Source organism: Zosterops lateralis, assembly GCF_965231275.1.
Source record: "Zosterops lateralis genome assembly, chromosome: 8".
Lineage (NCBI taxonomy): Eukaryota > Metazoa > Chordata > Aves > Passeriformes > Zosteropidae > Zosterops > Zosterops lateralis.
Genome location: NC_139768.1, coordinates 20,885,544 through 20,909,313, shown reverse-complemented (window position 1 = coordinate 20,909,313; position 23,770 = coordinate 20,885,544). Strand labels below are relative to the sequence as shown.

Here is a 23,770-nt window from a genome sequence, read left to right as displayed (position 1 = left end):
AGAGAGGTCCGCTCCTTCCTTCCCCATTCCTCACTGGCTTTTTGTTAACTAATTTATTTTGTTATATTTTAAGTTACTCCTAAGTTTTTGTTACTCATCATTGAAATTGCATTTGGCATCATCCGACGAGTCACCCAAAAGACCATCACTGCAGCCACCTCGTCACTCAGCGTGAACAACGTCTGGGCCAGTGTTCCTCCCGTTGAGAAGATCGAGATGCAGCAGCTCCCGTCATGGGAAGACGAGGAATACCCTGACCCAGAGGACTTCTTCACCGGAGACTGATGACGAGAGGTGGCTCACGGAACAGAACATCTATCCCCCAAGCAGACACTACCAAAAGCCATCACAAAAAAATAAAAAAGGGGGAGATGTGGTGGTGCTTAAATTCAATTCCAATTGGGTTTTTACTGCTCCAGTTTGGTTTTATAATTTGTGTTTTATAATTTTGTATTTATTACTATTGTTTAAGATGACCTCTCCTTCCCTCTCCTTCTCCCCTTCTCTCCTTCTCCCCTTCCCCCAAACCTTCCCGCCAAAATCCTGGTTGTCCTGGTAACCCCATCCCATAATAGTTATTTACCACCTTTCGGTTAAGTGTCAATCTTTGAGTTATATAACTTCCCCACCCCCTCATCGTGTATTCCTCCTCCCCAAGTTACTTGTTATTGGTTCAAAAGTTCTGCATCCCTCATTATACGTTGGCAAAGAGTTTCGATTGGTCCCACGCAATCCCACCCCTGAACCCACCTAATAAAAAGCCGTGCCATCTTGAGGCCAGCGTCTCTCTCCGGAGCGCGGCCTTGGGACCACGCATCCCTTGGTTGCACACCCTGGGAGTCCCGCCTTTCTATTCTGCGCACCATCCGCACCTTGGTCGAGTTTGCCCACGCCTCTGGCAAAGTGGCCCCTGGATGTAGTGGCGGCAGGGCTGGCCGGAGCTGCACCCATTGGAAAAAGCCGAACCACTGCACCTATGACATATTCTCTTCCCTACACCTTATCTCAGTCTTAATACTGATTTTATATTTCATATAAATGCAGTAATTCAAGACTTCTAAAACTTATCATATTTTTATTCCTAAGACTTGACAATTTTTCTTTTTCATAAAGGAACAATATGTAGCTGCTCAGGCTGTACCTTGGAATGACACACTCTTATGCAAATCCTGCCTGCATTCCAAAAGAATCTTATCTGGTAGATACCACTAAAAAAGTGTTAAAAAACCTGCAACAAAAGGGTAATTTATAATCCATTTCTAATGAACTGTAAGAAAGTTAATCACATTAAAATAACCACATAATTTTAATTTTGTATTTCTTAACTATATCATGGCTACACAGAAAAGTTCCTGAAGAACTGGCCAAAGAAATGCTACTCACAAACCACATGAACTCTCTATTTTCTTGAAACAAAAATCTTCAATCTTTTTTCTCTCCTAGACTGTATCCACACCTTGGTATTGAAATTAACTTTATGTAAACTACCAAAATGCTAATATTTATTAGGATTTTTGTTCTCTATACTTCTACCTAAAATTTCTAGAAATTTAGTCAAATCGGTACATCATTAAAGACATTCTAGATTTTTTTTTCCCAGCAATACACAAGTCTCACAAAATGTCATCTGGCAATAACTCGTCCACCACATGTTTTTTTTTGTTTTGTTTTTTTTTTTTGCATTCAACATGTATCACCTGGTTTAGAACTGTCTAATACTTCATCTTCCTTTCCACAAATTGTTATCTCCTTTAGTACTGTTAACAGTATCAAGAATATTTTGTGTTATATCAAAATTAAAAATTGGTTACATTTCTACTTGATCCAGTAGATCAAGTAGAAGGAGTAATGGGAGGATTCCCATTAGGTCTGACAGACTGGAAAGCAGTCTTCACTTAACTCCTCCCCCTGAAGCCTGATTTATTAATTGTTAGTTTGTTGTGGGACTATAGCCCCCCTGAATAAGAACCTGAATAAGTTACAAAAGAGGAACATTTTAATTTATGTTCCAAACAGGACCAAATTCAAGGTCAAGACAATACTGCACCACATTGTACATCAGGTGGTCAACGTAATCAAGAGTGTTGTCACTTTTTCTTCATTATTTGCAGTTTTCCAATGGCTGCTTCATTTATTTAAAGGTGACTTCACTTGCAAACCAACTGGAATATAACACTGAAACCAGGAATGAAAAATATGACACTTCTACGTAAGAAACCAGTCTCTTGATGAATAGAAGGGAACTCTGAATAGGCTTTTCTCAAGACTACATGCAAAAAGTGTAGGGCAGCTCATCTCACCTACTACTCACACTTCTGAGATCTGCAAATCAGAATAAGAGAGCAAGTTGTGCAGAAAGATGTAATTCAAAGTCACAGAACAGTAAAACTACAGAAAAAAACCACTACACCTTACCAATAGCTACTTAATAGAATAGATAGAAAATACTTTTGTATTTCCAGTGCTATTCAAATTATACTACAATAAGCAACAAAAATAGGCATTAAAAGAATAACAATAAACCAACTGGTGAAAGATTTTATCTTGTTCATAATAACGTAGGAAAAGTTTTTACTCCTTTTTACTTTGTTAACACTAGCTTTTGATGAGACTAATAAAAATACCAGAAGATATATATAGACTCAACATCAATACCAATTAATTTGTAAAAGAATCAAAACAATTACTCTCTTTTAATAAAGTTTTAAAAGTGGAAGTAACATTCATAAAACTCAAATGAGTTAAATTAAATTTGACTCTATATAAAATGGTCTGTGTATTTTATGGTTACTACTACATCAGTGTGCCTGCTTCATCTCTATTGCCAGTCTCAAAAGAAACAAACCTCAAAGCCAGCCATCCTTCCACTGTCTTGGGACCAGCACCAACACTTCAATTATGCAGCCAAATTCAACCAATTTTGGTGACACTACCAAAAATGAACTGAGTAAAGTCCCAGCAGTAGCTACATATACATCTTGCAGGCAACTCTTTCTCCTTAACTCCAGGAATCTAGTATTTTGGAATTTCCTCTAACTCCCTACCTAGTCATATTTATCAAATCTGTATATACCTACTCTAAAAACCTCACAAGTCATTTCCTCCAGTCTCTTTATAAGCCTATTTCTTATATAAATCATTTCCAAGTACATTGATATTTTCAGTAGGAAGGTGTCAGAAACCACATACAATTTCTGAGATGCAGTAGAACCATATGCTAATAGCATCTTTCCAATAACCAGCCTGAACACTTTTTAAAAGGTTAGTTGGTCTAAAAGCAAGAGCTCTTTTATGGTCTCTCCTCTATAAACGCATAAAAAGTCTTGAGGATTTGTTATAACTACACATCCGTGGGAGTCCTCAGATCTCCTTTTCTTCAGAATAAAGAAGAACGCTACTTCAGTTTTTACCAAAGAAGCTTTCTGAGGGAAATGAAGTAACTTACTTCATTCTCTACAGAGTCAATCACACAGCTGCAATTTACCTTGCACCACAGTCGGACAACGCTGGCCCTGTGTTCTCACTCCAGCCTAGCTCTAGGCTTTGAAATCTCAGGAGCTCAAGTCAAAAACTTAATCTAATTTCTTCTCTGTGGATATTTTTTCCTATCAACCATAAAGGAAACATTACACAATTACTGGTACAGTGCTGAAAACACAGCTCAAAGCTGCCATCTCTAGGTATTATGTTCTACTGCTCTTCACTCTAAATTATTTTTTCTGGTTTTTTTCAAGAGACTGAAGGTCTAAATAGAAAAATATCAGAACTTTATTCTAACAAGTTAACATAAGAACTTACTCCAGAAGGGCATACTTGTTCCCCTTGAAATTTCTTTGACTTGCATGATCAGCTCCTTTTGGCCCATGTAGCTTCTTACATTTGACATAATCACTAGTACAAGCAGCATAGTAGTTAATTATTTCACATAGGTTCATTTCTAGTGATTCCTAAATGCTAATTAAAGTGCCTTCAACAACAGCCACAGCTTCTTCACTGTACCTTTCCTTGCAGCTTTCATTTTTACTAACACAAGTTGGATTTCTTCACTGAGATCCAAAGAGATGTCTGAATTAACACAGATCTCTCATATTTAGTATTTGCTGGTCACAGGATTTCTAAAATGGTTACCCTTTAGTTTGTCTCAAGAAAATATTAGCACTGCCAAATGAAAAGGTTAAATTACATTTTAAGCCTTTATTCTGAACTGCTAAATGATACATTACTCAAATGATTCTTGACTAAAAAGTCCACATTCTACAAGAACTGTAATAATCAAAGACACTGGTCAAAAAGATCTGACCTTTCAGAGAACAGATAATATATTAGTAATGAATCAGGGAACTGACAGGAAGAAAAGCAAGCTTTGAGTTGATGTTAGGGCATGCACAAAATCTAGTTTATATTACTACTGAAAACACCTCTACAACATTCACCACACCACACATAGATTCAGTATCTCTGTAAGAACAACAAACTCCAGGAAAACGAGACAAAATATCAGCCCATTCCTTCAGTTCCTCTTAGAGGAAGCACTCACTATATAAAAGAAGGCCAAACATAAAAAGAAAATAAAATGCACCACTAAAAGGGTAAAATTGTCAAAAGAAAAATATGAAAAATGTGAAAAAATTAATTTTAAGACATTGTTAGACGTTTTTGCTCAGATTACAACAACGCTTCCTATTTGAAAAAGAAAACAAAACTTTCCATTACAAGTAACAAAATAAATAAAGTTTAACTTAACAGAAGGATCATGGAAACTCAGAAGAAAATGTAGAGTTCAAAACAAAGTTCAGAAACTCAACCAGATTAAAACAATAACAGACTTACACCAAGGCCAGATATGAAACACCTTAATGAGATGCCTCCAAAATTTATATATGAGGTACTAAGACATCACTTTTCAGATGCATTAGCAATACACCTAACTAGATACTTTGTGGTGACAACAGACTGTCTTAAGGAGTATTCTGAGAAGTGAAAGCCACAGCAATAAAATGAGGGTAACTTTCCCACATGAGTTCTTCATGGTAGACTTTACAGGTATTTCCATAGCAAAAACTAAAAACAGAAAGTTACAGCAGGAAAGAAAACCTCCAAACCTGGCAAAGAAAGTCCCTGGAACCAGTTCTGAAGAAATTAAAGAGCTAACCTCTGTCTGCAGTATGAAAATTCCTGCTTAAAAATGTGTCCACACCAAAAGACTGGTAAGGGTGGGGCAGAAAGGACAGAATTCAGTGAGTGAAACAAATAGATGAAGAAAAATTCTATGAATTTTCGAAAAGGGAAGTTATATCTTGCAAATAAAGCACTGGCTTTTTCTGAAGAAATCAAAGGTCCAGATGATACATGTACCTGAAATTTCCAAAAGATGCTTGATAATATTCCTTATGCCCTAAAGGAACCAAGATGTTCTGGAACAACAAAGACAGACAACACAAGGCTAATTAAGTCTATAAAGTAAAGTCGGGGGGGGGGGGGGGGGGGGGGGGGGAATAGTTATTTCTTCAATGAATAAAGGTCATTAGTGATGTGCCACAGACATGTGCAACTGGGATTAGCTTGTTCAATATGTTAAAAAACAAGCTGGTATGGGGATGAGTGGAAAAACAGCAATACCTTTTGACTATATTATGTTATTTAAAATAGCTAAGACAATGGTCAAACACAAATAATTGCAGAAGAATCTCCTAATACTACACATGCAATACAAGAAAAAGTTAAAGAGTAAATAAATGCTCACATGCATAAGGGTAAAAAGATGCCTACGTGAAAAAATGATTTAAAGTCTAAACATAAGGGGATGGGTTTTGAATTGCCTAGAACGAGATCCTGAGGATGTAACTGCCACTTCTGTAGAACTATCAATTCAAAGCCAACAGCAGATTTTCAAAATGCTAAAGTACCCTAAGGAATTAATAGGAAAAAAATTATACCCTGCATTCCCTATGACATCAGTCAATGAGGTAAGAACACACTAAAGACTGTGATTCCTCCTTTTTCAAAAGGGATATAACAGAATTAGAAGAGGTAAAGGCAATGGTACAACATTATCTAAGGTACGAATTATCTCCCTTATAGAGGATTATTAAAAACACAAGGAATTTTCAGTATGAAAAAGAAATGGTAGAAGGGTGTGATGGCCTTACAGAAAATCATGAGTACTATGAGGAAATAAATTGAGAATAAGAAGTAGGGATTATCAAAATTAAACCAGCCAGTACCAGTTTCTGAAAAGGTTTTATTTCTTAAAAAAAACTCTAGAATTCTTAGGCACTGGATGATATCAATGTTAAAATACATGGTCCAAAAATTGGGAAAATAAATAAATAAATAAACAACAGGGATTCGTGATTTTCCACAAAAGCACTATCCTATTTTAGGAAATCCCAGCTGCAAAGTAGGACAGTATTCTGAGGAAGCTTCTGTAAGTCCCTGTCATTTTTTATTATATTCTTCCCTAGGCATTCACTGTTACCCATTATTCAAGAGGTGTCACCAGGCAAGATGAGCACTTTGGCCTGACTTGATACAATCCTGTTTGTCCTGCCCTGCTGGGGGTGCCTTATGCAAACAAATGAAAAATTGCAATACCAATTCTGCATTTCTCCGTCACATTTAACACGCCTGTTACCCTTTGTTGCTTGTCTCCCTGACAGCCCCCTCAGGTATATATTGGAGCCTTCTCTCCAGTGCTGTCTCCCTGTGCTCCTGGATTCTCTGACCAGTCTCCACACCTGGGCCATTGCTTGCCAAAGGACTTTGCCACCACCAATTGGTTCTGCCTGTGAGGTTCAGCCCCTGGGGATGGTGCCTGGTGAGCAAGAGCACTCCCCACAACCCCAGTTATATCTCACACACATACCTCCATCTTCTAATGGCAGGTTTAGTTCAGAAGGTTTATGGTCAGCAAAGTGATTAAGAAGTATTGCACAATCTCTGTTCCAAAAACCGTGCAATACACCTAAGTACTGAAGAAAACATTAATACAAAATATTTAGAAATTAAATTAACCTCAAAAGTCTCTGATCATGGTGACTCAATTTAAGATTGCTAACAGCACACATATATAAATTTATTATACAGAAAATTGATTGAGTCCAAACCTGATACAAAGCAAGAGTGTGTCCATATCTCTGGAGTGGCCCTTTGGATACAGGCACTACATTCCATATACTGCTTTCCAAATTGTAGCTAGGAAAGAAATAGAAAAAAAAATCATTTTCAACCTGTAGAGGAAATAGAAGGGCTTGTATGTTCAAACTAACTCTAACATGGCAATTTTTTAGTGGGGCAACATGATCCTTTGAACTCTTACAACAGTGCACTAACTTATGACAGTGCACTAAATATTCCTCAAGCAGAATAGGAGTAGTTCTTTAAGGGACCCACCAACAATCTCAGAAAATAGAAGTAACTAACAAAAATCACAAGACTTTCTCTGTTATCAGTCACGTAAAAAACCCACCCCACCAAACTGCTCATGCCCCATATGTTTGCACTACTCTGAAGATTTACTGTTGAGCACTCCCTTAATGATATGATTGATTTTAATTTCCATTATACTTTCATTAATTAATCAATGCACAAAATTAGATAAGAGAGGTTAAAAAAAGAAATTACAAAGGTAGAAAAGAAAAATCCAAAAGATGATGAGATTTGTTCTGGATGATGGCAAACATGTGGAAGAAAGCAACAGGTAGACAACAACAGGATAAGTAAACATGCTAATAATATGCTAATAAATATATTTTAATACTTGCATTTGCCACATTTAGGGCCTCTACATACGAAGTTACCATCCAAATCACCTGGGTCCTATTTTACAGCTGCTTCAACTTTGTTTTCAATAGGTGGTCAAACACACACACATACAAACTGCCATAGGCAAGAAAAGTGGAACACAGGTGACCTGCCTGACACAACAGGCAAGGCACCAGCAGGCAAAGTGCAAGCACTAAATACAAGAGTCCTGTAACCATAAATTGACATCAATAATGCACATGGCTTTCAAAACATACTGTGTGAAAATATCAGCAGTGAATTTCTTTCACTGTTTTATCACCACAAAGCTCTTTATGTTTTGCAGTTTTTCACCAAACTGAAGTACATATAAATATCACCTACAGTTTGATGTTGCCCATATTTTCCCTTTCTATAATCATAAGAAAATTACAAGCATAAAATCAGACCATTATTAAACAATCTAAAAGAGACATAAACCTTTCAGCTAAATTAGAAGCTGCCTCCCTGGTAGGATCTGTTTTCCCTTCTTCCCATCAGAAAGGACATGACAAAGGAGAAATCACTCACTTCAAGACCATTTGGAATGAGCTGTAGTTGAAGGTGTATCCACCAATAACCCACATGAACTTCCCATGGAGGACAGCCTTGTGGGAAGCACGGCCCACGGAGGGGCTGAAGGGCTTCACGTTGGGCAGAATCCAGTAAGACTCCGTGGAGGGCACGTTCAGAGAACAATCTGGACCTGTTTTGTAAACAAATGTGCAATTTGTACAATCTGTTAGACGGGGATGTTGAAGCCAATAAAGCAGAAACAGGGGAGGCTTAATTACAGATGTCAGGATTGCTCATTCTGATAAAATATGGTGTACACTTTTATGTTTAACAGATGCTCAATGAAAAAATTGACAACATGGGATGTCAATCTAATTGAAAGCATTAGATTAGCTCAAATAATAACAATTCATTTCTGCATTCTTCTCAGAAAACAGACTGTGAGTCACAAATTGAAAGAAAGGCCCAAAGCATTACATTTTAAATGACCTGTCATTTAGGTCTAAAACTTTTAGCACTGTATGTTACCTTTGGAGAAAAACTATATTGTATTTGAACCAGAATAAATTTATATCAAAGCAAATACTATTACAGTAAATAAGTTACAATATGCATTATACTATACTAAATCTTAGAAGTAAAAATTTGCCTTTTGCGAATGCCATTCTGCATTATTTTTCAGGAAGAAAATACACTATCAAGTGCTGATCAGAAGAATGATTTGAATATTTAAACTTTATAACATTTTATAGACCAAAGGCTTCTACAAAGCCATGAAACCCACAACTACTACATATTATTTTGAAATGTATTTCAGCCAACCATTTTTGTCAAAGTAAGAAAAGTCAGCAAAATGCCTAATTTTTAAGCTATAGGACTATTATATTACAATTATTATAATTTTTTAGTATAGGACTATTACAATCATGAATAGCAAAATCAATTTTTTATTTGTTCTGTAATAACAAAAATGTGATGTCTTCATCATCAATTTATGCTCTAGATCTTATTTAAGACCTGAATATAGATATGTGTGTATACATATATAAATATTGCTGACAAAGGCTATAATTGAAAGGCTTTTGAAGAACCACAGAACAAGTTACTGTTTACCATGTGACTGAACAATAAAACAATACACAAAATTCAACATAGTAAACTGAAAACTAAGTAAGGTACATTTCAGGATCATCTCAGGATAGCTCATGAAAATATTACATCACCACTCAGCAATGGTCAAAATAATGAATTGTGTCAGAATCAACAATACTGTTATCCCACTGCATAATCTGCAGCTTGTGTAACCTTAGAAGACTGAGTCCTTCTGAAAAAGAAGAGATTAGTGCTGGAGACAGTTTACAGGAGAGTATTAAGGATGCTCCAATTACAGAAACCACTGTATTCCTTTGAACTGCTGACTTTTTCACTTGGAAAAAACAAAATTTGGAAGGGAATTATAGATGTCTATAAAATAAGTGACAAAGAGAGGGTGAATATGAAGAATTCACAGTCTGTCTGAATATAAAGAGCTGAGTTTTGTGAAATGCAGTTTGAAGAAGCCACGTTCAAAGCAAACAAGAGACAGTTCTTCAAGTAAAAAGTATCAGATCCCTTTGGCAAGGATACTCCCCTGGCAAAGGGTGCTCCAGATGCAAAGATTTACATATGTCAAGGAGAGACCAGACATAATTTTAGAAGAGATAGCTGCTGAAGTTTACTAAGGAAGCTAAATAAGTTATGTACATCAAGTTTACAATAATTTTAAAACATTATCTTGGGGGAATGGGACTGCAGGGAGATTATGTTTTTCCAATGTTTATTGTCATTTTGGGAGCAACTTGTTACAGTTACTTCCTATACACAACAACCAGGTATCCAAAGTTTACATAACCAGCTGTCAACTTTTCCTAGTACACTACAGAAGAATGATGTCCACTTGTATTCAAATTGCCTTCCATTCACTTAATGATGGAGACACTCAATTCCCATAGTTCATTATACCTTCTACTCAGAAAAGATTAATGGTATCTGAATGAGGTCTAATGAGAATATGAACAATTCACTATATTATTTCCTAAGCATTAATAATTGATACTGCAATAGAGTTGTAACCTCAGCAAAATCATGATTTTGGTAAATCACTGGAGGAAACAATTTGAATATAAAAGGGCTTTAAAATAAACAATTCATTAAGTATTCTTTGATCAGAGAAGAGCTTAAAATGATGGAAAGGGTGCCCGCAGGTCAGAAGGAGAAGCCGCATCTCTCGATTGTCACCAGCAGCCTCCGGATGTCGCGGCCAGCAGGGACCCCTGGTGGCGAGTGGGGAGCAAAGCCAGAATTCCTGCGGCGCGTCTAGACACAAGACACCTGGCACCGGCTGCAGTAAATGAACGCAAGAAAACTGCCTCATACTAAGTTAAGAATGCAAAACTCTTAGGCAGATCAGTGATGGAATTATTGTCACAGACAGCCCTCTTCCAGCCTCAGTGCTTCATCAGAACTGAACGACAGGAAAGGTGAGAGGGAAAGCAGGAACCCCCCTGTGCCATAGAGAAACCTTGGGCTGGAAGGAGCCTGAAAGATCATCCAGCTCCAACGCCACTGCCATGGGCAAGGACCGACCACGTTATGTATCAATCGGGACAAAAATAGAATATATAGCTACAAAAGTGCAAAACAATAGAATAGTACTGGCCTCTACCAAAACATCATTTAAAAAGCACATTCTTTTGTATGGCTATTGCTTTAGAAAACCAAGGTAAATGTAGGGCTTATAAATATCATTTATAGATTTTCCTACTTGAATACATACACCATTATTTCAGCAAAAATACATATTCTCTTCAGAAAACATCACATTCACTAAATGCGTGCCTTCTGTGCAACAAAGAGCACTACAGCTGCAGAACAAAGATAATGAAAAATACATTTTTGTTATGCTTTATGTAAATATGATTTTTCTCCATTCATTTAAAATTGAGTTTCTTTCTTATCTTCCTAATGTGTCAGTCAATCCACTGGGGGGGTGCAGAGGTGGTAGAGGGGAAATACTTTAAAAACAGCCAAACAACTTTATAAACCTGAACTGGAAGTCAATTACATTATCCTCTAAGGTAGGAAAAAATTCTATAGGTTTAAAGAAGTGATTTATCCCCGCAACACAAAACAAAGAATCTAATTTCAATTTATTGAGGAGTTTCATGAAAAGCCAAAGCAACAATCTGTTCCAGTAGTTTAAGTCATAAGATCAATTTCCACCTAAATGACTAAACATCATCTATTGTCTTCAAACCCAATCTTTTCTTTTGGGAGCACAGGATAAAAAAAATCAGAAGTATTGATGTGTTGAATATAAATTTCACAGTGCTCTTTATACAATCTAATCAAAGCTATTTTAAAAGTATTTGTTGTTTTGAGGTGTCCGGCTAAAGCAGCAGGACAGCAAGCTGTGCCAGGACTCAGGCTCCTCCAGGAATAACACAGAAATCCTATTGTACATGAGGTGATGCAACTCTTGAAATGCCCCTGGGTGCTGTTACTCAGCCCTGTTTGTCTCCTCAGGCAGAAGAGTGGATCATCCAAGGGCAATATGGCCATGGGAGATGTGCAGGGTCAGTCTGAGCAGGGGAGCCAGGGGGCTGCAGGGCCTGCCATGGGTGGGCACTGCTCCACAGCACCCTTTAACTGCTCAGCTCCAGGCCCCACACTCAAGATCAACAAGGCTGGCACAGAAGATAAGGCCAGATGTCACAGCATTGTCTGCCAGAAGCAGGGAAAGCTTTCCTAGTCTTCCATGACTGAGAACAAGTACAGTCTCTGGTAGACATCACACAAGATTTGTCATCTTGAACAAAAAGAGGTTTTGCTTCTCACTCTCTAAAAGAAGCAGGGACTTTCAGACCAGCTGTAGCTGACAATGCCCATTGGACTGGAGATTCTGAGACTCCATCCTAATGGCAGCAAGGCACCAAGCTCCAGTGTCTCTGCTAACAGCTTCTAGAAAACTTCACAGCTCTAAGACAAAAGCCTCCTTCCAATTCCTAAACTGATGATCAGTTTATTCCAATTTTTCTTCCACCAATAATACTATGACTGTACTTAAAGATCCGATCTGTCTATACATCCCACAAATGTTTATAAACAGCAACACTCTTCCCTCCCAGTCTTGATTTTATTTGTTTAAACAAGCCATGCTCTGTTAGTGCCTTCCATAGCCCTGTCCATCCTAATGGTTCTCCCTCTGTTTCTATTTGTATTCATAAAACTGTAGTAACAAAACATGAAGTATACTAATAATGCTTTCATATATTTAACTGGAATTTCTATGACTGATCATCCTACCACTGCACTTGGCACTTTGGAGTTTCCAGAGCATATAAAATTAATAATGTTAATTATTTCATGTTCTAATTGAGATAGACAAGCAAGTCTTCTCCCATGTTACTTTCCACATTTCAATCCAAGACTATAAAACAAATTCTTAATACTCTTAGTCTCTAAATGTATTAATTTACAATTTATACTGAAGTAATTAAATCATACACATTACTTGTAGACTTTTTTGTAGAATATTCTGGTTCTCCTTCATATTTAAAGTACCTTCCACCTTTGTATTACCAGATTTCATTAGCAGCCTTATGGGTAGATTACAAAAATTATGTAACAATATCAGTCCCAAGATCAGCCTTTAAGGAGCACTGATACCTTTCCATATTTGTTCAGCACACCCACTCACATTCCATGATGAAGCACCTGAGTTCCCCTTACTGTTTCCTTATGTATGCACTACACTCTTCAGTTTCAATGATCTCCTGTCATGAAATGCTGAGGTTCAGATAAAATATATTGCATTTTTATGTCAATTTTCTTACAGACGATCTTTGTATGAGCTAATTGATAAATTTAGATTTTAATTGTTTTGTTAATAATAATCACAATATATGTTTCATTATTTCTTTCCTCAAGTTATGGTCTAGAACTCTACATGGTGCTGAAATGAAGCTAACAGGTTTTGAGCTGCCTGAATCGCTTCCTTCCTAATCTCAAATGAAGGTGTTACAGATGATAAAGTAAATTTAGAATCTTACCTTATCAAGGAGTTCAGCACAATCTATTTCTTGTATTCAGGATCGAGTATTGCTTGGGATCACTATTTAAATCAAGTTCTATTTTACTGCATTTAAGTGTATGCTTTTTAAATAAATATTTAGGTCATAGATTTATTCTAAATGGATTACATTTTTCATTAAAACTCACAAATAGCAGGGGACTCTCTTCCTATATCTCATCCTAATTAGACATAGAGAGCATTATCAACCTCTTTAATGCAGCCAGTTAGTGAAACAAATCAAATAAATTCTGCTAAACTCACTTTCACTAATTGTCAAATGACACCATAAAGGTATTTAAAACTGGAGCTGGCTCCTCATTTACCTGTGATGTTCTTTCTCTTGCAGTAAGGACACTTGATTTTTCTCACACAATTTTCAGATACTAAATTTACAATTACAATAGCTATTTTTTGTTTACAAAGTGCACAGTCCTCCAAGGATGCTTGTAAAATGGTTAAATTCCAGCTGAAGATAAATCTGAAGAACATTTCCAGTACATATGAAATAACCATTTATTACAAGACAATTCCTTCCTACCAATTCTACAGATTTAAGCTTTTCTTAGACAACTCTCATTGCCATGATCAACATAAAAAAATCTACAAATATGGAGCACAGAAATTAGATTTTTAACTTAAAACTGGAGGACAAAAAGATTCCTTGTATACGTGTCTTCATATGCACATACAGGATAAATGCACATATATTTAAGAGGACATTTCCCAGACTGTAAAACTGCAGTTTCTCCTTTCTGAATTGATACTTGGAGACAACCTGAAAAACAAACTTGAGACAAAGAGGGCATTATCACAGGGCAGAACAGTTATAAGAAACCTGCTTCTATTTTCTTTTTCCTTCCAAAAACAGGCCTGTCCAAAGCAATTATCCATCACAGGTCCTCATCTCTAAAGACACAGACTCGTGTGCTTTCTGTTCAAGAGCATCCAGGCACAACGGGCCAAAATCTGATTTCAGACCTCCAGGCATCTGGCACAAGCTCTTCCCACGGCTGCATTTCACCTGCTGCTGCCTGAGCCCCCACCTCAAACCTTCCCCACCAGTTTCAATAAACCAACACCACAGAAGCACAGCTCTGCTAAATCTCAGTGTTGGGGAAAAAGGCAGGCCAATCAAGAAAGTCTGGCATCAAAGCCTTCCACTGAAAAGTGGGAACAAATCCAGTGACTCCTTTCAGGATAAGCTGAGTTAGACAGAAATTGACAGAGTTGTTCTGGTCACACTCAAGATGCTGTTAAAATAAATGCCACAGTACCAAGCAAGCAAAACACTGATTTTTAGACTGCAGCAGTCATAGCTCCTTTTATACTTTCATTGTTTACTCTTCTCCTTACAGATAGGCTCATGTTTCCCTAGAGAGATGTTATAAAATTCAAGCTGCCTGAATTGCTAATGGACTTATTTCGAAGTTAATTAGTTTAATTTCAGAATCTGGTCTTCCACTACGTCTCTATCTGCTAGGGGCAGCTCTGTAGGGAGAACCAACTAACTATACATGTTCCAGAAATTTTATTGGTGTTTTAACTTTGAATTAGGGCTGAATGTCTGTTTGGGGCTGGTGTGCATTATGTGCAATCCTAGAGCCTATTTTTGGTGTAGTTCCTTATAAAAGGAATGCGCTTCTTCCGTTTCCAAACCATCTCAATGCAATCCAAAACCCAATAAAGGATCAGATTTGCTTTGAAAGAATTCTACTGATCCTCTTAAAGATTAAAACACAATCTGTAATTCCTAATAGATTCCCCTTTTGCTTGCAGTGCTGATGTTCAATGATCAAAGTATCAATGAAGTTTCTCTTAACTCCAAGAGAGCCTTCAAATCTTTTTTTTTTTTGCCTGTCACCCAGGAGTCGGCAATGTTTTCAGCATTTTCAAATATAGTCCACTTGACCCTCTTAAAAATGTGAAACTGTTTGCTATCCTTGCAGTCATCTTGAATTTTGTCACCTGTCACAGAAGTTTTTAACTGTTTGGAAATATCTCCTATCCTTTATAGCCTGAAACAATCCAAGACATGGTGTTCCTGGTATCAAAGAGAATCTTCTGGTTGTGAAAACATATTCAGCAAAAGCATCTTTCTATAAAATTCTTAAATAGGTCAGATTGTGCAAGGGCCACCACTTTGGTCTCAGCCACGTCCCCATTTCTCTTTTACATGTGTCTAGCAAAGAAAGAGAGAGAAAGTCAGTAGTTTTAAGGCATTTTTTTTCCTCCCTGAATTACATCCACAGACTTTTATCAGCAGGCATTGACACATTCTGTTAGATAATAGCAAGACAAATTAGTGAGGAATGGGGCAGTGCAATGTGGTACAGAACTCAAAGAAAATACTTATTTGGTAGAAGTTCAGCCTTCCTTATGTTGGGTGAATATTTTAAATTAACCGTATTTTCTGTAAATACTAAATTTTGTTCTTACACCAACCACCTCAGAAATATTTACAATTAATAGCAATATTAAAATTACTTTGATTTTAAAAATACACTTTACTAATGCATGTTTTGTTAAATGCAAGGTCTATTAAAAATAAAAATTATGCCAATTATTTGTCTTCAAAGTCTAAAAGTTTTTATCAAAGCTTTATTCTATATTTGTACAACCAGCAGCCAGCTGCAATTATCTACATGATCCTTGTATTAAATTCCACAAGACATACCTAATAATCAGAGGACCCTACTCTTTACTCAAAGAAGTTATTCCATTCCAAAAGCACGCTCTCTTCTCAGAATGCTTGTTTTAGATGTGTAACGTTCTTCAGAGCTGCTCCTTCAACAATAACCACAAGATGTCACCATTGTAAAAGAAAAACTCCATGCAGTAAAATAGGAAATCCTGGGATTTATATTCGAATCAGGGGTCCTAATTATTATGCATCCAAATCAATGCACTTCAATGATTTTTTTTTAAATACAGGCACTAAAGTTACTCAAAAGAAGATAAAAAGAAAATAGTGATAAAAAATGAAACATAAAATTCTGTCCAAAAGCATACAAATCAAGACCTTTCAGCCACTTGGTTTGAATTGCCAAACACAAGAAAAACTTGTCAGACAGCAAGAGAAAAATTTATGATTCCAGCATTGCAAATAATCTGCACAGAAGGTAGTATCTGTATAGAAACTACGGAGAATACAGGTATAAATAAATCAAGAAAGAGAGAAGTAAGTAGCCTCCCAGAGAGCTTAAGGAAAGTTTGGGATTTATGAAGGAAAAACAAATCTATCTTAGCCAGCTCATCTGTGATGGAATTAAAAAAAAAATTGAAATCTATGTAGATTCAGTGAAAATCCAAGGAATAATTAAGCAAATTATCTTTATATGATTTGTAGGAAAGAGTGTACAGAAATGTTAGGTGAAAGGAAGGCACTAGCAGCAATAGTCAGATTCTTAATTTTATTTAGTGCTTAAAACTTTTAATTAAGTTCATAACACTGTATCTGAAGTTATAGCCTAAAAAGCATTTCCAAACATTTGTGGCATTTCCTCATTTTGCACTCAGCAATTTGGCATTGCAAGGAATCCATGCACAACTAAAAGGGCAATAATCTTGCTGCAAATTCTACTGACAACCTGTGGACAGAGATTAAGCCTTCAGGGCCTTTCTGTGCACTACAGCTCTGAAAGGTTTTAAAGGACTCAGAAAAAAGTCTACGCTATTTCCATTCAATGACCCTATTGCTAAACCACTTCCCTTCTGTGGGTGCAACTGACTGCCTTTGAATGAATAACTTATTAATTATTAAGAAGGGAGATGTATTAGATCTCATCGTGACCATGGAGTAATAGGTGTGACAGTTAATAGGAGTTAAAAAGTCATTTCCTTTGACAAGCCAAAGAAACAGTAATAAAACAGAACAGAGGCAGGAAGTCATGGGAAGAAGGCATGTCAGCTAAGTAATCTGGAGGGATTTTAATATTTCTGTTAAGAGAATGGCCATTTCTAAGCATAGCAAGCTAAGCCAATTGATATTTGTAACAGAAGTGGTAAGTGATAAAAACAAAAATCCACAAGCATCTAACATAATTATAGTAAGTGAATTAAACATTTAGGATCTTAAATAATTTACCTGTAATGAGAAACAATAATTTATGGTACTGAGAGTAAAGTACATCCATTAGCCCACACAGACACTCTTGTACCATTAGAACAAAGCAGTTCACCTTCCTTTTTCATTGAGAGGCTGCTACAAATAATCCCAAAAAAAACCGGACAGTGGATACTTTACTGCAGGAAACACTAAAAATATGATGCCACGATGTAACAATAAAAGGAGGGCATGGAGAAAATTAAATTACCTAGACACTAAACTAAGCAAAGGTTACCTTGCCAGCTGTCATTGCAGACACAGAGCTTCTCTCCTGTCAGGTCACAGTAGCCGTGATCCGGACTGCCACAGTTGGCTTTGCAATAGGGAATGTCACAGGCCTCTCCTTTCCAGTACTTGTCACACTCACAGTACACCCGGCTCGGTGCAGACAGACTGGTTGTGCACTTGCCATGTTCTGAGCAATTATTAGGGCAAGAATTAATTCTGAAAGAAAATAAGTATGTAAGATAAGGGAAATCATCCCCCATGAGCTGATGACAGTGGCTTCATCTGACAGTACTCCAGCAGCTTTTGTTAGATAAAGTATGTTTTACCATGAGAAATTTCTATGTACTGATAAAACACAAGTTTAATGATGATTCTACAGGCAAATGAGCTCAAACAGTGTTGCACTCAGGATCACAAATGCCTTGCACTGCAACAAATATTGACATTAGGCAGGACAGGCCCTGCCTGGACAGATCACTACCTATTTTTCTCCTACATTCCAATATAAGCACTCAGTCCCTTCAAATGCTTGCTATCTCTAGAAATACGCAGAAAGTAATTGAGCTTAAACTCTCTACCCCAGGCATACAGTTAAAGGGTTTTCCTGAGTAGCTTTGGTCCATACTATAAACAGTAGGCCTAACATCTGAGGAGAACAAAAGAGGGAAAAACAAGTATTCACGAGATGGTGAATATCTTGAAACTACTTACACTGCATGCTTTGAATCCTTAATAGAAGAGCCACCTTAACTCTGCAGTCCAAGATGCAAAAGCAGGAGAGGCTAGGCTGAAAGAAGTCTGTGACTGTTCTGGGAGTTAACATTTCTGTGATACACCCTACTAAACACTGAGATCACAGGCAACTGGAGTGCAAAATTAAGCTAAGTGGTTCCAGAAATGCAGGCAACTCCTTGAAATGAGGGAAGATGGAAGACATGGAACTATCTGGGTTCAAGAGTTTCCATGAACTCAGGCAGTATGTTGAAAGTCCAAGTAGGATTTGAAAGTTTTTTTGATGACTCATAGCAAACTCAGAATAAAGTGTTACTACAAACTTCTGATGATAATACAGACCACTCCCTGCAGATGTGAGAGATGGATACTGTTCATAGTCTTCCTTACTCAATGAAGCTCTAACTGAATGAAGAAAGAGCTGTTGAAGGTTATCAAAGAATCATTCAAGGCTGGCCTTTGACAAGATGTAGTTGTGGTAGGACAGTGAGGAGACATGTCTTTGTCTTCTCAAAGGACTGGTTCTGTTACAGTGCTGAAATAGAAAATTCCATATCTGACCATCATTCCAAATCTCCTGAGGGTTTTACCTGGTAACACACATGGCACTAAAACCACTCATGGCATTAACAGCTGTATGTTACAGCTGTGGAAGCACCTCTTCCTCAACCTCACAGGGAGTGAGTGTTCTGCAGGAAGGTGAACAGTGAAGTTTTTCCATCAGGAAATATTAGGTGGAAAGTCGACCATTTCCCACTTCAACTGGATCATTAAGGACTCAAACAAAACAAGAAAAACTGGATCAGGAGAATTGGAAGAAAGTTGTCTGACTCCAAGGAACAGAAAATTCACTCAGGCTATTCTGGAGTAATTACAATTGTTTGCTACTGAAATGGCACTTTAGATTCTGTGTTTCTGTCTTCCCCAAAATAAAGAAATACAGTGGTCCATCAAGATGAAGTCAAAAAATAAGGAAGATGGTAATATAAGCAGAGTGCAACAGACCAGTGACAGAAGCAAAGTTAATGCAGCCATAAAAACTAATTGTAGGTACTTCTTTATCATAAAAAGTGTTACTGTTGCTTCATTAAAAATGTTTTTAAAGTGTTCATTGCAATAAAAGACACAGAAGAAGAGAGTACATAGAATTTAACGAGTTATATATGTAATGGAATTTAAAACCGGCAAGTTTTATTTTAAAACTACAAAAAAAATTAGGTAATGAAATGCAGCATGCACCACATTACCAAATAATGAAAGTATGAACATACACTCATTTCTTAAGAATGCCAAGTCTTATTGACATTTGCTCCCAGGACAAATAAAAAAAGTGCAAAAAAAGCTTCAGGGATAACTGAAAAATGTAACTAATTACAATAGAAAGTCTGGCAGGTGATTGCACTTTACTGATGTCAACTGAAAAATTAAAAAAACCCAGTCTTCTAAGCTGCCATTTCCAAGACAATGTATACAGTGAGGTTTCCCAAACTTTGAATAGCTATTTATTATCTGGTCAAAGGCAATCTGCTGCAAATTACAGCAATAATCTTCCCACAGACAACGTACCAAGTACTGTGCCAAGAACAAAGCTATGGTCAGAAACACAAATAGGAACTTTAATAAAGAATATGACAAAAACATTACATGTACTTCAACATAAGAAATGCAGTACTAACATCCCAATAACTGGTATTTCAGAATCTGAAGGGACTGAGAGAAAGGAACAGGCATCTCTTCAATCATGGAGAAACTGTCACATGAAGAAATAGGTCCAACAGGACCAGGCAATTCCCTCTTGTACCAAGGCATGCAATATGATGAGATGCTGCATTGGGTCACATGCACATCCCAAATTAGACAGAAGGTGAAAACAACTGATGCATATAAAAAAGAAAAGGTTCAGGTCTGCTGGACACATCTTTGGAGCTGCTGACACAGAAAAGGAGGCTGGACAAAAGCAATCATGGTCATATCAGATTAGGCTTTGCCATCAGAGAAACTAAAAGACACATAATGCAGATAAGATCTATGAAGGTAGAGTGTGGATTGAGATGGAAAATAGGAGGGGAAATTCCCAAAAAGAGGAAAAGAAATGGAATAAAATCTCTGTGGCTGGCACAAAAATCCAAGTGAAATTGCTTGGAAGGTTTCAAAAGCCATAGTATATTCAGCAAGAAAAACCAAGCAACAGATGATCCCAGTTCAAGAGAAGGGAATTTATATGACAGCAGATATAATCTCCCTTCTAGTCCATATGACAACTATATGTGTTGGATAAACACTGGAGGGGATACATTCTAGTTCCATATGGCACAGGAAAAACATACTCTGGGAATGGCCATGTGACTTCACTTAAAAAAACCATCTTCTGTATCTAGGAGTTTTTTCCCCTCTAACTCATACCTTAATAATTTATTACAAGCCCAGTCCCCTGGTTCTAGACAAACACCACTGAGTATGACTCTTATGCTATTGAAAAAATTACTAATTACTTATAGGAAAATACTTACGAATAAAAAATGTTAAATCCCGTTAGGTTATAAGCAGCATCACTAAAAAAGTGTAGCAATGCATAGCCAGATGTGGTAACCACTTCAGGAACAGTTTCATTTCCACGCACTTCAGGGACTATTAGACCACTGGAAAAGAGAAGCAGAAAAATGTTTTTAAGCAACCTTTGGCATATTTTTTTTTGGGGGGGGGGGGGGGGGGGGGAGAGAAGGAAAGGGAGTTTGGTATTCTGCTGATTAACTATATAAACAAGATGACTCATAAATATAATTTTAGAACTTTTTTTAAAACAGGTATACAAGGTATATAAATACCCATACACGTATCTGCAAGGTAAGTCAGGGGTTTCCAGGAAAGTGCCTGTGCATAAGCATTAACATTCCATGCAATGTCAGTAGTAAGTACCCAAATAATGGATTTCTGCTGTGATTATCTAACCAAAATTGTAACATTTTGGGATGCATTCTAATACAACTTTACATACATGTTCCCATAATATTAAGATAAGAAAGCAAGCTAGAGTTAACATATTAAGGCCTCTGATACTTTTACTCTCTTACTTTGTTCCCCAATAACTGAAAATGTCCATACATGACTACATGGACAGAAAGATTAGTAAACACACTCACCTAAATACAGCTATTAAAGGTGCATATATTGAATCTCCATCATATACATACATATGGTCCCAGCTACATTCTGTGGCAAAGTGATTAAATCTTAATCTGAGTATCGCATTTGGGCTGAAAAAAAAGAATATTGATGTAACATATTATTTACAGAATTACTGAGATCATAAGATCAAGAACTCACAGTAGAATTGATCATGCAACATAAGTCTGTTAAAACATTTTGAGTAGCAATAAATATTTCAAAGTGTTAAATAACAAAAGCCAGAGCAAGAAATATTTCCCATTATCTTAGAAAATTTAAAAATAACATATTCAGTCACAGCTAATAATCCCTAAAGTTAATAAGAGGCTTAAGTTTACCAGATTTTATCAGTGTTCAGAACCACAAATTTAGAGCAATTAAAATATCTCATTTTGATACACTAAATTTACTTTACAATGTCAGGACTATGAACTTTAAAGAGTCTTTCAAGATAAAATCACCTACACATCCTCTTTCCAGTATCAGACTAATTATTGAAAATAAAAATCTTAAAACACAAATCTAAACTTGCAACCATTATTAATGCAAGTGCCTGCATCCTCTCCCCTCTGCCAACATGTGGGAAATGTCACTAGATTTTGGCTGAGGTCCAAATGGATCTGTAAACTTTCTGAAAGGGGAATTTTCACATATCAAGAATTACCATACATACATATATATATATTCCATTAAACATAATGATTATTTTCTTGTAGTTGTCCTTGCTACTGACAGGCTTGAGTGTAATTTGTCAGTTTGGAAAACGCGGGGTTTGTCACAGATCCTTTGGAGAGATCGCTTTGTTAATTTTTTAAGAGAGTATTACACACATATGTGACTTCCTTTTGTGCTGACATTTGGCACAGTGTTACTGGTTGCTTTACTCCTCCCCAGACTGTGCAGCACATTGATTCCTCCATCTACCCACTCTGCCATCTCCTGAGGAGGAATGGAGTGGGGAACAGCTTCAAAGCAGAGTTTGTCTACAGCACTGAGGCATGTTTCCACTTTAGTGCAGTGCAGGGCAAATATTCCTGAGCTAGCCTGCCTGAGTAAAAAGAGAAGTCTAGCTGGTCAGACACATATTCAGCTATAGTCTGGTCTTCTAGATAATAAAGATTCAATTTAAATGATTTTGCAAACATCCATAACTTCATTGTTGCTTTGTTTAAATTACTGTCTGCATATAAGCAGACCAAAGTTAGATCAGACACATCATTTCTGAACTACAGCAGCAGAGCAGATAACCCAGGTAACTGAGATTATGACAACACGGAAAACCAGGAGTTAATTTTCTTCTGGAATGTCAGTAGAACTGTGAAGTAGAGTCAGCAAAATCCTGACCCATATCCTGGGGGTTGGGGGGAATTCTGAAATGTAACCAATTTGTGCCATTAACACTTAGCAACACTAATTTATGTGTCTAATTATTTCTTCAGGCATGTCTGTGTGTTTGTGTGCTGCATAAACTGAAAAATTAGCAACAGGCATGAGGTATCTAAACTGTAGGCACAAAACTATTTAGAACTAAGTACATGAGGAACTGTAGAATGCAAAAGAAAATACTTTATAGAAGCACTAACTTTAGAGAAACACGTAACTGAATAAGCATTCTGTACTTGAGGCCATTCATGATTTATCACTGATATGAATTACATAAGATAAGTCAGGTAATGAGTTAAATAAACAGATTCTGCAACAACTTTTGGAACTTATGTAAAGCTACTCAAATATACAACAAATTTGTCACTGGGTTTTAAGGGCCTGCAGCAACAGCCAAATACTGACGTCAGCCTAATTTTTGCCAGCAATTTGAATGGGAATGGAATATGGCCAACTCTAAGCAATCCTGAAAATCTTAATACCATTTTTTAAAAATCTATATAATATTTAAACAAAACCGAAATAAACTAACAAAACACTAAAATGTTTATATTGTATCCTCATGCAGCATCTACGTGAGGAGTTCTTTTGATCTCTAGAACCCATAGTACCAAACTGTTCAGAAAATTTAAGTTATGAAAATAGATACTTACTATCCTTCAATTAACCATGTGCATTTAGTTTTATATTTATAATTTATAGGTCCATCTGTTAAATATCCAGAAGGTTCTGTTAACCTACAAGAG

At 36.7% G+C, this 23,770-nt stretch overlaps 1 protein-coding gene across 3 annotated transcripts in view; it reads right to left on the bottom strand.

Moving 5' to 3' along the window:
* ATRNL1 (attractin like 1) overlaps nt 1-23,770 on the bottom strand; it is a 442,299-nt gene that overhangs the window by 379,576 nt on the left and 38,953 nt on the right. For all 3 annotated transcript variants that reach the window (XM_083866025.1, XM_083866026.1, XM_083866027.1), the window contains exons 2-7: nt 23,678-23,761; nt 21,617-21,730; nt 20,987-21,115; nt 17,752-17,960; nt 8,314-8,488; nt 7,107-7,194 (exon numbers count right to left, since the gene is read on the bottom strand). In XM_083866025.1, the coding sequence (XP_083722151.1) occupies nt 7,107-7,194; nt 8,314-8,488; nt 17,752-17,960; nt 20,987-21,115; nt 21,617-21,730; nt 23,678-23,761 (799 nt within the window). The remainder of the gene's footprint in view (nt 1-7,106; nt 7,195-8,313; nt 8,489-17,751; nt 17,961-20,986; nt 21,116-21,616; nt 21,731-23,677; nt 23,762-23,770) is intronic.